Source organism: Branchiostoma belcheri, unplaced genomic scaffold (genome assembly GCF_001625305.1).
Source record: "Branchiostoma belcheri isolate BF01 breed outbred unplaced genomic scaffold, Haploidv18h27 scaffold80, whole genome shotgun sequence".
Taxonomy (NCBI): domain Eukaryota; kingdom Metazoa; phylum Chordata; class Leptocardii; order Amphioxiformes; family Branchiostomatidae; genus Branchiostoma; species Branchiostoma belcheri.
In genome coordinates this window covers 601,115-616,941 of record NW_017804465.1, presented here as the reverse complement: position 1 = coordinate 616,941, position 15,827 = coordinate 601,115, and the positions used below count along the sequence as shown (strand labels likewise).

The following is a 15,827-nucleotide window of genomic DNA, read 5'->3' as shown; positions in this document are numbered from 1 at the left end:
CTGGCTGCTGGGCTCGTATCGCCCGGAACACGCGCGCCGACAAATACCCACCATAATCCGCGAAATTACTTCAAAAGAAATGAATAAAAATCGCAACATTACATTCCCCAGTCAGCGGATGCGGGGAATGACTGAATAATGATTCGGACAGCTGCCGCGGCCACATATTTAGAGCCAGATTTGTTTGATAGATCGCGATAAACACTGCAGTTAAACAGCTTGTGAAGAGAAAGAAAGAATGAAACATTTCTAACACCGAAACTGTGCCGTACTACGATCACTGAAACTGTAACTCTTACGCGGTGTGTGCGCACAGCGATGTGTGCGTTCAACGACGGTTATATATTCTTCTCTTTCCGCGAGCCAGAATATGTTGAAAGAAGCTACGCTACATTGACTATCCGCCCTATAAAAGGCAGGCCTGCAGTAATCCTTCAATCAGAGGGGAGCGGTAATGTAACCCGCCAATCAGCAATGGCAGAAATTCTGTCATTGCGATTGTTAGAGTATTGCCGGTTGGAGCAGCGCCCTAAACAGTGTTGTTTGGGCTTACCAAATACAGCGTTCTGGTTTGAGTTCATTTGTTATTATCAATTGCGTACTACAAATTCATCGTTTTTAAAGCCGTATAATTGTTCATATTAGTGTAAGAACTTGAGAGATATCTTGAAAGAAAGAGGGCTTCATTTGTTGCTGATTTTGGGTCAATTTATGGAAGATGAGACGTTGTTATTTTTGTGGTAAGTGAACCGGAATATTTAGTTGGTTTGTAAGCCCCGCCCCCTCACTCAGCTGTGACCCATGCGAGTTGGGAGTGTGTCTGCTCCGCGTGCGAGTGTGTACGTACACCTACGTTCTCCCGTCCGACCCTCTCTCCGCGTTCAAGCGACGCTACGTCCGCCGTACGAGCGTCACCTGCGTCCACACCTTGACGTCGACGCCGCCACGTGAGCCTGCAAACGTCCACGACTCTTCCGAGCGGCAGATTTGAGAACTGTTTTGTGTAGGAACGTTCAAAACTCGGAGAGCGAGTTACTAGTACCCCGTACGGGCCGTCCCGTAGCAGGGGGTTCAGTCCGCCCGCGAGCACAGCTGCTTTTTCACGGGATTATCGTGTTTCAAGCGACCCTGTCGTTAGACTTTCCTCGGGACGGCCATGGCAACGCAGCCGAGCCCTCCTCTCCCCTCGCCCGGTCACGGGCTCAGCCCGCCGCCCGTCGCTTCACCTCTCGGGCTCTTCAAGCTGGACAAGCCGGCCTACAGCACACCACCGCCCGCCGAGAACACGCCTGCCAACAACGTCTGTCGGATGATCGACTACCGGGGCGCCAAGGTACGGCATTAACGTACTACGCACGAACAGAACTCCTCCAATCTCAAGCCTATATACTTTGCCAAGCAGTAGTCAAATGTTTCTTTTTTTCCAGTGTCATTATTTGAGCATATTTCCACTTTTGTCTCCTTATCGGGAAAGTCAAGTTCGTGCCTTGCGGCGCGCGTAAGAACTACAACCCCGAAAAGAAAATATATTTCTACGGACTTTCTCAAATATGTCCGAGATAGCTCTTACTAGATGGCGATTTAAAACTTGGTCTGTTGATTTCATAGGTTGCAGCCTTCACTGTTGACGGGAGAGAAGTCATCTGCCTCCCGCAAGCCTTCGACTTGTTCCTGAAGCACCTTGTCGGCGGGCTACACACCGTCTACACCAAGCTGAAGCGCCTGGACATCACGCCGGTCGTCTGCAACGTAGAGCAGGTCCGGATCCTTCGGGGCCTGGGCGCGATCCAGCCGGGAGTCAACCGCTGCAAGCTCCTGAGCAAAGAAGAGTTCGACATTTTGTACGAAGACTGCACAAATTCCAGGTAAGAGAAAACTACACACACGGAAAAAGAAGCAACAAGGTAAAACGTGTACCTGCTTCTCACAGGTGTTTGTTTTTACACGTGATTTATGTTACGTGAACTTGACGCTATTGTAGTCGACGTTTCGGGTTCAATAGTCGGCGTAAAATACGACGTCAGCGCCAACAAACCGCGATGGAAAAAGTTTTGTCTTTCTGATAACGGGCCGCATTTTATGTCGATTTCGTCGTAAATTACAATGGCTGAATTGTACAGTTTTATGAATACAAATGTATTTCTATGTATGCTCTTGAAATGTCAAGTGACAATAATACTATATTTATCTGCTGATACCAAAGAATTCAAACGATAGCCTGCTCCGGAATATAATGTGGGTAAATAAAGATGAACACGAGCTATCGAGTACTTTTTGCTTGTCTGTGGGCCACGATCTCGTAGCGAGCGTCAAAAAACACCCGAAAGCATTCTTTAACGTCTGTCAAAATTAGTGTTTTTATTCTTTCAAGAGAAGGAATGTCGACCTCTCTGGAACATCTGGACCTATTTTTCATGCATTAATGCACCAGCCGAGAAGGATCAGTTGCACCATAAAACATGTCCCGTCGCGACCGGGCGTGTTGCAAGGCTTGGGCCGCGGGGCCTGTGTTGTTGCCACGCCGGCCTGCCCGGTTCTTATGAACGAAACGCCGTTTGTATACAGTCATAACAAACGTCCATTTCTCCCCATTTCCTGCCGTCCACACATACTCGTGTGTGTTTGTTAATCTTACAAGACAGGTTTTTAGTCTTACTGTAGGCCACTTCACTAATATCTAAGGCCGGGCTAGGAACGAAAACCTTGAATGAAACTTGGCATTACAAGACGGAGCAGCACTACGCACACTACTGTCCAACTTCTATTTGTAGTTCAATGATCGGAAAGAAAGTTGTTTTATGTATGTTTGAATGTCAGATTGGCAGTCGTCCTAGTCGACCCTGGATTCTGCTCGGAATTGTTCCGGTAGCTATGCATCAGCAGAAATATTTGGGTCACTCCATTGGAAAATTGTTCCGTGCTTGCAGGCGGTGGGTCTGAGTTTCGTGACCGGCCGAAATGTATATTTGGCGGGCGGATTTCTGTTTGCTCCCAGGTAGTACGCATAGCGAGTAGAACTCCCGTGGCCTTGCCATCAACTATACCTGCAACCGTATTTTAGAATTAGCGTGCCTTTTCCGGCCTTTCCAGTCGACTGAAAGCACCACAGGAGGCTTGTTTTTCCAAGTGCGTTGCCCAGAAAATGGACTCTAATTGCGGCCGATAATGATTCACAAACCACCCTCAATGCCACCGATTGAAAAGAATTGTGACGATTCATCCTTGGGCTTTCTTCTTTGTTATTTATTTAATTCCTTTCTTTGAGGTGGGCAAAGAGTAGTTAGAAAGGTTTTCTGAAGCTTTGAAGAGAAAATTGAAGAGAACCCCAATAATCAATGTAATTTTCCTGTCCCTGGTAGTTGAAAGCCCCATTTCTCAGAATAATTCCAACAATTGTAATAAGAGATAATGCTCCTGCGGCAACCTAGCCTGGGCGTTGTATTTTGAAGAGCCCACTTTGTATGCATACACTGAATCCAGTGACCTGAAATAATCGACTTTACAATGCATGTTTCAACCATGAGGCTATAGGCCGCAATAGTTTTAACATCTGTCACATCCACATATGTCTAATTTATTCAACCACAAATGTAGAAAATACCACATTTGTACATCTTATCAGAAAAAAGAAGCTTTTCAATCCTTTTTCAAGATGGTCGGTTAGTGTTGTGGGATGGCATCTAGGTGCTAAGTGATAAACACACCATTAGGAAAATTACCCACCCCTATCAACAGTGGCATGTATTTGTATTTCTACCATTGGTCATTACAATTGTCATTCAGACTGTCAGACAATAGGGACAGTTTTGTGAGGTGTGAAAGTGGGGAATGGGGGAGCCATGGATCTGTCTGGGCAAGGACTTGGTCTGGGCTAGACTTGGTGGTGCCAAGTACAAATGTAATTGGATAGATTTTCACAGCTTATTTTGCAAGTTACATAAGAGGAAAACAACAGAATTATAACTATTGTATATCTCACAGCAGTTGTATAATTTCTTCACAGATTATCCTTTATGTATTGTAGATTTCTGGGAAACTAGTTTGTTTGTTTTGTAGACAGGTTATTCTCCATGTCCATGCTGTAATTTTGTCTGTAAAGCAATTCTATGTCTATCAATACTATAGCTGAGCAGATTAATTGATATTGAGCAATCATCATTCGGCTACACGATTTGTATGTCTGTACCAGTTACAGGTTTCTTTTTGAAGTCTGTTCCTGTTTTTTGTTCACACATTTTTTTCTTTTGTTGTTATGTCGTTGTGGTATCTACAGTGGGTGTGATTTGTTGGTGAGGAATGTAATGACAATTGTGTTTGAGTAGCCATATAAATGCCAGTGTTGATTATAGCACCCTCGTGCCTGGGTGCGCCTGGTAGTATCAGCCGTCATGCCTCTTCACAGAACTTTATGGCCTTGTTTTTCACAGATGGGTTCGATCAGAACAACAAGCAATTTGGTGTTAGGTAGAGCAAAATGTACCAAGTACTAGTTGTCTCCTTTCTCAGTGATGTCACTAAGTGTCAGGCTAGTAAAGGGTCCCCAAGAAAGTATAGAAAGTGAGGATTTGTGAATATTTAGTTTCCAGTATTGTTTTGCCATTGGAATCGAAATATTTATTTGCATTGATAATCCTTAATATTGATTTTTGCAGGTGTGAAAAAGTAATCATCTTTATTGCTAGGATGAAATGAAAAAGAAAGAAGAAAAATGCTGAATCAAGGACCTGTCCAAATCCCATTGGGATAGATGATAACACATACAGTCATATAATTTGCCATTCAAATAAAAATGATTTATTTCAGTTGCATGTTACATTCATCCATTAAAGCATTGTAATGTAGCGATATTGAATCCGAGAAGTGTTCAATTATAACTGGTAATGGAATCAGCAATTTGTATGCGAAAAAGAGGATTTATACAGAATGGTCTGTTGTTGTTTGGGGGAAATCCTATAGCCAGGGTGTGTGTATTGATCAATCTTCAGATTTAGATTCTCATTTGAGATAAAATTCAAGACTTGATTAAATGGAGACAAAGACCTGTCCATCATTCCAGAAATCCTCTGGAAGTAAAAGAAAAGACCAATTCTACAAAGGTTGAAGCCAGAAAATAGAGAAAAAGAAAACAGAAGTACTGACGACATTTGCTGCAAAGGGGTTAAATTTTTCGCCACAGATGTAAAAATTAATTTTTTACCCAGAAAAAGTATCCGGATGCGTGTTTTGATTCCCTTTGTGGGAAAAGTTAGGAAAGACTTAAGAAATGGCCACCAAGTACAAAATTGTTCCCCTCCAAGTCAGTACATTTCATTTTACCACCGTATTCTGACAACTGCTACAAAAGTGTGTGATTTTTCCCGCAGACGTAAAAATTCATCTCCACCCAGAAAAAAAGGTATCCAGATCATGCTTGTTTCGATTCCCTCTGTGTTTATTAACAGTTGGGAAGACCGAAGGAAAAAATACTCTTCATCTTATGTACATCATATTACCATAATATTTGTATTCTGACAACTGCTACCGTTACAAAATGTGTGACTTTCCACAGACGCAAGAATTCATTTTCACACCCAGAAAAAAGTATTGGATGTGTTATTTGGATTCCATCTGCGAGGGTAATTAGTAAACCTGAAGTGTTCCGGCCAAGCGGCTTAGCGCGGGGTGTTTTTGCCAGCTCCAGTTGCTCCGCTTTTGTGAGCTTTCCATTTGCCGGAGATTCTGTTTCATTGTGTGTTATTTGCATTGCATTAGGAAGAAACATTAAGAAGTCTAAATGCTGGGCTCCATTAGCGGCCTGGAGAGTGGGATATATTTACCACGGACGAAGAAAGAGCTCTTTGTGCGATTGCCTCGCAGATCCAATTCAAGAGATTTGATTTCAGACGTACATTTATGGGACAGGCAGACAGGGGAACATTTGTGCGCCCTCCTTTTTGTTCCTCAACGGAAATAAAATCCTAAATTTAGGGGATGAAAGCAGGGGGTACTTTGGCCTGCATTGTGATGCGTCGATGGTGTCTTTTGATATTAGAAGTCATCCCGACATTTATTGCATGATTTGTGAATGACGTACAAGCGAAAGTTCTTGAAAGAGCTCTTTATGAGTTGAATACACCGAACATAAAGCTGATTTAAAAGTTCTGAATAGATGAGTCAAAGCAGAGAAAACATATCTTTAGAGCACAGTTTTATGTATGATATATATATATATGATATATGATTCTTTTTCTTCTATTCAATAGTGACTGCTTCAATACTATTATGGCATTTGCATGCTTTTTTTCAATTCCACTGTGCAAAAGCAGCACAGTCATATAAATGATACATAAAAGCAAAATGTCATTGATAATGTCCTTGCCAGCAAAAGGGATAGGATCTGCTTTTTGGCTATGGTACTTGTGCATATATACTGGTAATGTGATTTGGTACTTTCCCAATGGATTTATATGGCTTTACTTTAGCCTGGTTTTTAAATGTTCATTCCACCCGTTTTATATTTTTTACGGAAGGCGTACAATGAAAAAAAAAATTGTGAAGATACTAGTAAACAAAATGAGTGTAATGACACACATAGAACAAGCGTTGCCCGTTGGTAACGTTGAGTGATTTGAATAGCGAGGTCTCCTTTTCTGTCCTTTCCTGCCAACATTTTTTGGTCACGCCAGTCAGAATCTCAATGGGCAAAATTCAAATACCTGGCCCTTTGGGGAAACAAATGCCCCGAAACGCTGCAAATTAATGAGATAAGGAAAGATCGATGATTCCGCCCTCGTTTATGGGAGATGAGCTGGTGCTATTAGCCTGTCATCGGCGCGATTCTCGATCCTCGGGCCCCGAAGGTGATAGCTTGACTTTTTACTCCATGCGCATAAATTAAACATTTGAAAGGCGATAATGCAGGGGCAGTCATGAAGGAGAAGGAGTCAGCTATTCCCTGGGTGCGATGGTTCAGCAGCGTTTATTTCACCTGTCAATCCGAGAAAGGCTGTCAGGTCTGGGGGGAGGGCTGATATTGGAAAGAGTTTGTCCCTTCCAAGTTGCAGGTTGATCCGAATCTCCAAGCAGATGTTTGGTGGTTGTTTTACCATTTGTTTGGGACGTCTCTTTCCCTGTTCTTCATGTTTTCAACTATAACACTTGAAATAATGTAAGATTAAATGTTATAAAGCATTTTGAAGATGTCCTAAATGTTGGAAAAGCCAAAGCCTAAATACACCTGCTTGGAGTAACAATCCTAATCTGTAAACAGTTTGGCAGTTGTTTCATTTGTTTGGGCCGGCTCTTTTCTAGTTTTATCGTTTGTGATAGAAAAAAAATAGTTTCTTGTTACTTGTATCTTTTGTGATATTATAAAACATTTGAAAGACAGCCTGAACGTGTTGAAAAAAACATCAGAAGACCAATGTACATCTGCTTGAAGTTTGGATTGACGCAACGAAAGGACAGAAATCCTACAGGTTGCACTAGAATGACAGCACGAGGTGCAGTCAGGAGCAGGTATACCTCTCGGTTTATAGGATGTAATAACCATTGTGACAGTCTTGTCGGCAATGTTGTCGTCAGGAGGTTCTAGTAACAGAAACGTTCGCTCACGATCTTTGCCCCAGAGACAAATAAGATTTTTGACGATTGATTTTTGTACGCTTAATAGGTGTGTTCACGAAAACAACTGTTTCAAAAAACGTTTATAGATATTCTGTTGATTTATATTTTTCTAGGAAAAAGATAGCAGCAAGGTGTTAAAAGATAGTCTTATTTTACAGAAATGCTCAAAAAAAGAAATCGCAAAAGTGATCCTAAGCATACTTTCTACAACATTAAGTATTCGATTAAGGTCCTCTTGACGAAGGTTGCAAATGTATTTTTATGTTGTGTTAGACACATTAAAGTCTTTTGGGTTGTTAATAGTCGGCGCCCATTGGCAAGAGCGGGACCACAAATGTAAAAATAAGTCCCTCTGACAAATGTAACGACAGCCATTTATTATTCATAGTGGCAATTTACTGGTCGGAGGCCTTGGTTTCCAAGTCGGGTGTGGATTGGGCAACTATTTTAGCACCAAATATCCCCTGCTCTGCAAATAATGATAAGCAGGCCAGTGTTTGGAGAGGTGCTTTAAATTGTTTAGGGATGAAAAATGGATTCAAATGTATTTTTCCTAATCGGGCGTGCGGCTGTCAAGACAGATAAAAATCCCGCCTGCATAATAAATGAAGTTGTGCAAGTCAAATACAATTAGGGACAGAGCAATTTCTCCACTTGTTTGTGTCTTAGTCAAATGTGTTTGAGCGGTGTGGACCGGGTAACTAGGATGCAAACTGCGGAATCCTGGTTGAATATTTCTCAGAGAGATTTAACCGCCTTTTTCTTTTGGGAACTGTCACTTAAATGGCATGTGTAATGAACGACACACAGTTCATACACATCAAAGCCCTGAATGTGTAAACTAAGGCCTCCCAAATGTAGGTGTCTTTCCCTGTAGCAAGTGGGCCTTTGGCACGAGGTTTGTGGTTAGTAGGGTTTATCGAACGTGGGATTTCACAAAGGCAGCTACGCTCATTACAGACGAGAGTATTTGACTTCCTTACACGCCGCTAATGAGCTGACGTTAACCCGAGCCTTCGCAGGAACTCTTCAGAACCAGAAATCAAAACATCTTTATGGCTGGCAGTGTTAGGTCAGCTGAAGGCAAACATAGCACAGTCGCCAGTGTTGGTTAGGAACAAGAGTTTATATTTGAGATTTACCTTTTAAAGGGACAATTAGAGCCGCGCGCTGGAAAGCATTGTGACAACGCTGTTTACCTTTTTCCGGGTTTAAAGGTATCAGTTACTTGTAATGTATTTTCTGTATTAACACTGGCATTAGCCTCTCTACGTTAGCATGCAAAGACACTGGGAATTCGGAAAATCCAATTATTTTCAAGTCATTAAGTTTAAATTTAAAGTAAATATGCAGTCAAATTGGAATAGTAAAAATATGTCACATGTTTTTGCTCTAACATCTATAATCAAGGTTAGAAAAATATTTTTGATTTAAGATTTATTGGGTTTGCCAAATTTCCAGTTTCTTACCAAATCTAAACTTGTTTTTGTTTTCTTCTATTTAGGCCACACCAATTTAATTTGTTGGTTCTCGGATTTTTTCAGAAAAAATATGAAGCGACAGGGCGAAAAAAAATAAAAATAAAAACAGGTCTAGGCATCCTATTATAGGCTTAAATGCTATGGAATGAGCCATGAAGTCAACACAAAAGGCTGGGTTAAAATTTAAACATTGAATTTGAACTTTTAATCAAACCACTGCAATGATAGATGGGAAAACTGTAACAACTAGGAAGAAAAGGACTTTCCTCAACTGTTGGGGGCAAAACATGAGCATTTTTCAGTTGATTCAGGACCAGAATCAATTTTTTTTTTTGCAAATCAGAAAAAAACGAAGAGGCGAATCCGAGAACCAACAAATTAAATTGGTGTGGCCTTAGGATGAAAAGGCAGTACAAACAGCAGTATGATACTTGATTTTTACCCACTAACAAACACAGTATGCTAAGGATTCAAAGATTAAAATAGTCCAGTAGGATTATGGAAATTCTAGTTTTCTCTACAAAGATGGCAGGAACAATAGTCTCTTTTCTCTCCATTCACACACAGACAGGTGCTGGCTTCTCTAACCTTTGGTAGCTGATTCTTTCCGCTTGGGGGAAAGGGTACAATTTTGACATATGCCTTTATTCGTACCAACGCCCCAGTGCATATTTCAACTGCAGTTAAAGATACGACTCTGCGCATTGTTCCAAATCAAAATGCCCCCCTTCAATTCAGCTTTATACCTTATTTGGGCATCACACAGATAAAGAAAAGATTAGACAATTGTCTTATCAGGACTTCAATCAGAATTGGAAGTCTTTAGGGTGGAGCGCTGGGGAGATTTGGAGATATTTTTGTGTCTGTAAAAGTCAAGACAATTTTTGAGGCAGCTGAGTGTAACCATTGGTATTTATCTGAGACCTGTCCCGATGACCTCCAGTGACCCTGCCTGTGGTGATGTCAAATTCTCATGACAGCTGCCTGGCTTGTTGTTAGGCTGTCAGGTTTAGAAGTGGCGCTCAGAGAAGGTTTTCTACATTTGTCTGGCAAAATTTTTAACCTTAGCATTGATACAGATCTGTGATTTCTGTTTATCTGATTTCTGTATATCTGATTTCTGTATATAAAAAAATTATATACTTAGTATGTTGCACTCGTTTCAACCTCTGCATTTTTCACAGTACCCACTAGCTGCACTTGTTGCTTATGCTGGTTACTGGTGCAAGTCGAACATTTGCTGAATTTGGCAGGCAAGATTTAAATAGCCAAGCTTTGTGTTACCATTTTTCTTTTGTTTAACAAGATTCAAGTTTTGGCCCTCTCAGCTATATATTTCAGGACTAATGGAAGATTTACAAAATTCAATGAAGTTCAACACCAAAAAGATAACATTACGAAACAAGGTCAAAATTAAACACAGCAGCAGTTAAGAGACAACTTCGCCTGTAAGGTTTAAACAAACGGTGGATAGAAAGCTGCACTTGTTTAGTACATAGAATCTTGATGACATAACGAGATAGAACTGTTAGTAATGGGATCTGTGTACGACTGTAACCAAGCAAAACGAAGTCAGATTAAATGAGTCGGAAAGGAACAATCTTCTGGAAAATGTGGTTGTGCTACTGAAGAAGGGCATTCGAAATGTCAGGCTTGTCCTATGATTGAAGGTGATCATGGCCTTAGTCTTGCTTTGGGACTTTTCTGTTTCCTCTATTAGTAACAGATGTAAACTGAGCTACATTAGCATTATTATTATACACTAGACAGAATAGATGTAAAGAAGTAAGCTACAGAGCTTTTTGATTCTAGTTCTGTGGTATTGTTATCTGACTGTTTCTTTTTCTTTGCTATGTTTGTACTTGCTGTTACTGTTAGCCCTGAGGCAAGAGTTAGCAACAAGCAATAAACTTGTCTAAAGACGCCACTTTTTTGTCAAGTTGCATATGGCAAGCATTTTCATGTCAAATACCTGCACATATAATGTCATATATCCTGACAGAAATAGAGATACAATGCATTATAACATGAAGGGATGGTTGACCTTTCCAATAACAAGTGAAACTTAACTCTACATTCAGTGAAGTAGATATGTAGGGTTCAAATGAGCTGCCCCCAAAATGTGGAAGATGACTCTCTAAATATAAGGTGACTGGTATTTTACCCTTTTACTGTAGAGTCAAGGACTTGCTCCCCAGAACAGTATGTGGGCAAGTCAGCATACATAAACAACAGGAATAACTACAAGAGCAACAAGTTAGATCTGACGTAAGAAAACTGCGTATGCATGCGAAAACTGTGCACATCAAATTTTCCCAGTGTGAAAATCGGCCAGCTTTGATGTACACCTAGAATGTACGTCCAGATCATTCTTTAACCTTGAGGGCTGGCGTACGATCTGAATGTACGTTCCAGATATAAATCAAAGCAGGCTGATTTTCACGCTGGAAACATTCAACGTATACAGTTTTCATTTGCTGGCGTGTGTAAGTAGATACTTTATCAAAAGACACTGGGAAACTGGTAACAAGTTTTGTAGTACATGTATTTATTCCTTAGCCTAAATGTTTAAAAAATGTTTTCCTCAATGCTGCACACCAGGCTTTATACTTATAGAGACGGCTGGAAGGAGTAAAAATGAAAAGACAGATAACATACTAGGGTTGTTGGTCCGCTAAAGGAGTACAGTGACAGTAAGCTCAGCCAATTTCTCTGAGCAAACTGTACTTCCTGGCTTTAGCGGACCAACTCCCTCGGCATCTATTTGGGTTCTACTCTTTCCAGCTGCTTCCCAAGCCTGGTAGAGGCTAGACTCTCCCCTACACCACACCAATCAGACCTATGAAGGCACCTGCTTGTGTTTGAGCTTTGGAATGTCAGATCTGGTTCCACGACCTTGTACTGTAGACAGATGTCACGGTCAGATTTTCCCTGCTGTCACCCGGGGCTTAGACAGATCCGCAGGATTTCTCACCATTCACCTCCACAGAAAGAAAAGGAAACACCGAAGGAAACACAGGCCCACCTGCAAACTCAGAGTTATTTATCCCACTGTTAGTAGAACTTGTCACTTGGCTTTTGTCGGCGGAAGTACCCCGGGAGTGGCATTGTGTGGTAGGAATAACAAAAACATTCCACTGTGTGAGTGAAGAACATGCGAGGAGTATTTAGAGTTCTTTCTGTTGCTGTTGAACATTTGGCAGAACACCAAATTTGTCCAGAAACATTGCAAAAACAGAAATACTACAGACTACTACTAACAGCAACTCCTTTCCATTATGCAGTTATGCATTATTTTTTTGCAGTTTCATTGAAGAACATCAAGGGACTTGCATGAAAGCATTTACTTCTTGTAAATCTTTTAATATACTGTATGCAGAACCAAAATATTTTCGTACATGGAAATAAGATCTGTTATCTTCACCTGTGTCCTGTTGTCAATTTGTTGCTGGTATCTCAATGACTGATAAAACCAGTTTGGGTACAAAAGTTATGAATGAATATAAACAAAAATGTTTTTAGGATGTGAGATTTGTATCTACATTGTGAGTCCTGTTGTCAAAACTTTGTTTTTGGTCCTTGAAAATATGCAGTGAACAGCTACTGCAAGATGTAGAACTTGGGGTATACAAAAGTAATTGTTTCTGAAATAAAGTTTTTTTTTTCTTCCGGAATGCACCATTATATTGTAATAATATATTTGACAGTGAATCTATCCAGCCACATCAGGAATTTTGAGGTGATTTTCCAAGTAATTAGAATCATTGACAGCCCATCCATCATAATGACACCTGTAGCCTGTAATTAGAGATGGACCTCCAGTCAGGTCTGACCACAGGCATCCAGACTGGGACACACACCAAATGTGCAGATATGGCCAGGTTCTAGACAGCACTAGACACTACCACACTCAAAATTGTAATGGGTTGCTGGAAAGTTGTAGATTTGGTAAAATAGTGGGTTTCGAGGTGTACTCCTATGGCCAGCTAACTTCTTTGGCCAATTAATCAGTTTATTCGGCCATTTTCTATTATTTTCAACAGCGTTCTGGCAAGACCTGTCTTTCCGTCATTTGACAGAATATTGTCCCTCATGACTGACAAAAATATTACCCAATCCGTCATCTTTTGAGTTTTACGGACTAAAGTTGGCATGTAAATATATGGAAAGAGATGTCATTAAACTGATCTCAGTCAACTAACAAAATTTACCCTCAAAATGCAGGAAATAGCAATTCAGATTGCTAGTCTACAGTAACAGATATGCTAGAATCAAAATTCAAATGGATTGCTGGAAAACAGAAGATTTGGTCAAATGATGGGTTGCAAAGTGAACTGCTATGGTTGGCTAAATCCTCTGGCAAATTATTCAGTCTACGTGTTTGGCCATTTTTTTTACCCTTTTGAAGCAATCCTTTGGAGTCTGCTCCAGACTAGGGTCTTCAATAGAGTGAAAGTTTGTATAGACAGCTACAAAGAATGTAGTTTACACTCTAAAGTAAACAAAAGGAGAAACGTGTTTATACACTGTGTGGGCATAATTGTTTTAATCACTTCCTATTGTCTGGGTGGATTTTGAAGTGTGACATTTGAAGTCTGAGCCCTCCAGCTGAAATAGTTGTGGAGAAAATGAATGGCTTCTGCTTCAAGTGTTGAAAGGTGCGGTGGTTCTCCTTACATTTAGTCAGCTGGGTGAAGATGTTTTCTAAGAGATGCTTAAGATGCTGGGTCAACATGGACTTGGGGGCCACACTTATTTATTTCCTTGGTTCTCAGACATTTTGAAGAAAAATTTGAATCTCACTACCAGATAATATACCCAATACACAAAGCGCTGTGTACCAATACCATACACACCGGTCTCTCTGAGATTGTACATACATGTAAGCCTAAAAGCAGATACATGTAAGCTGTTATTCAAAACAAATGAACAACAAACAAAATTCTCTTCAGATTGTGTTTTCATGCTTTCATGTCTTTCGCTTCAGTGTAATATTTTGAGAACCAACAAGTGAAATTGGTATGACTACAGTAACTATCCAATATACTAGTATTCAGTGTCGGAAGGGATTGGAGAATTTGAAAAATTGAGAAGTAAAGATGTGAAAATATTTATCCTTTTGAAACTATCAAGGATTGTCTTACTTGTAAGTTGTATAAATAAGAGTTCACCAAATAACTTATTCTATTTCTTATATCTAATAGATTCAAGTGAAGAATTGCTGTTGCCTGCAAGTTTTTTTTTCTGACATTGAGATGTTGTTGCTGTTGCCAATTGTCAGGCTACCTCTTCGAAAAGCAATTTTGACCATTGGATTGCAGTCCAGGGTGATATATTGTGTTATTGCTTTCCTATTCCAGTTGTATTTCTAAAGCAATTCTCTGGTATTGCCCTCTGCCTGTTAGCCAACTTTGTTCAAGGCCAACACGGGCATGACATTTAATTCACAAAGAGCCTGGGCAGCTGAAGTTATTGTATTTCTCCGTAACCTATTTCTGCGAGAGGCTTTTGATTATTTGACTGGAGTCTGAATTCTAATTCGTCCTCCCTTGTATATCGGGATTATTGGAAACGTAATATCCCTTTCTTCGCTGCGCGCGGCTTTGGGAAATCCCAGCTCGAAGGCAAAATTGGACAGATGCAGATCAAATAGAAAATTTTCACAGTCACGCAGTTTCCTAAAAGGCAATTTGGCCCATTGGATTCTGCCCAGAGCTGCAGTAATGGGCAGCGCTCACACCTTATTTATTTTCCTCTAATCCCATTGTCGATAGCCGCCAAATGTCTGCCCGCCTGAAAAGAACTCATAAATACGAAAGAAAGAATTATCCAGCATTGTGGCTGCTTTTAGATGGTTCAGTGAGGGCTGTGGGCTGCAGCCGTCTTTATTGTGAAGTACCTTCATCTCAAAATACATGGGTGACAGGCTGTCGCTGTGTCAGATGTGTTGTGTGGAAGGGCGGTTATTTTGCCTATACAGATACAGAAATAGCAACTTCTGATTTTGTGACATAACAGTTCAATTTGTACTGATACAATCAGAATTCTCTGTGACGATTTGTATGTTAAGTACATTTGTAAAATCTAGAAATACATGGGTGATAGGCTATATATCACTGAGTCATACACGGGGATTGAAGTAGAAATTTCTGACGAAATAACTATTAATTTGTACTGCTACAATGTTTTTGTTTGGAGATTTGTATGTGCATAATACCTTTGAAAATTTGTCATTGTTTCTGAAGGACATTCTTGCAACAAGGGATTCAAAAGAATAAATATCTGTAACGCCACTTTTTGTTTTCACCCTCCTGGAGTTTGGAAGAACTGATAGATTTAGGAATGATTTTTCTTTTGAGGATTCACGGCCACGTAACGAAGATGGATACAAACGAAAGTTTGACTTTATTAGGGCACTCTAAACGCTCGTTGTAGTTCAGGAAAATATCGACCAATTGGCACCTCTTGGAGGGCATTTCTGTGCCTGTCATGTAAGGCAGGAAACGGTGCATGAATATGGTGACAAATTTCAATGGTGCATTACAGTTATTGGTCGAGGCATCCCGGACGTGTTATTGCCCCTTTACGTTTCACCTGTGAATCCTAAAAGCATCCGAAATTGCCTCCCTTTATGTTACTTGGATTTTCCATTAGGCCTGCGGTGTGCAGGTGGGATATGGATTCGGCGATATTAAAACAGATATGAAAATGAAGGCAAGTGTTTCGGTTAGATGGGTTAAA

At 40.5% G+C, this 15,827-nt stretch overlaps 1 protein-coding gene across 6 annotated transcripts in view; it reads left to right on the top strand.

Annotated features, from left to right (window-relative positions):
- Positions 1 to 804: 804 nt before the first annotated feature.
- LOC109486488 (dachshund homolog 1-like) overlaps positions 805 to 15,827 on the top strand; it is a 52,962-nt gene continuing 37,939 nt past the window's right edge. For all 6 annotated transcript variants that reach the window (XM_019790325.1, XM_019790323.1, XM_019790322.1 and 3 more), the window contains exons 1-2: positions 805 to 1,333; positions 1,609 to 1,865. In XM_019790325.1, the coding sequence (XP_019645884.1) occupies positions 1,157 to 1,333; positions 1,609 to 1,865 (434 nt within the window). In that variant the 5' untranslated portion in view covers positions 805 to 1,156. The remainder of the gene's footprint in view (positions 1,334 to 1,608; positions 1,866 to 15,827) is intronic.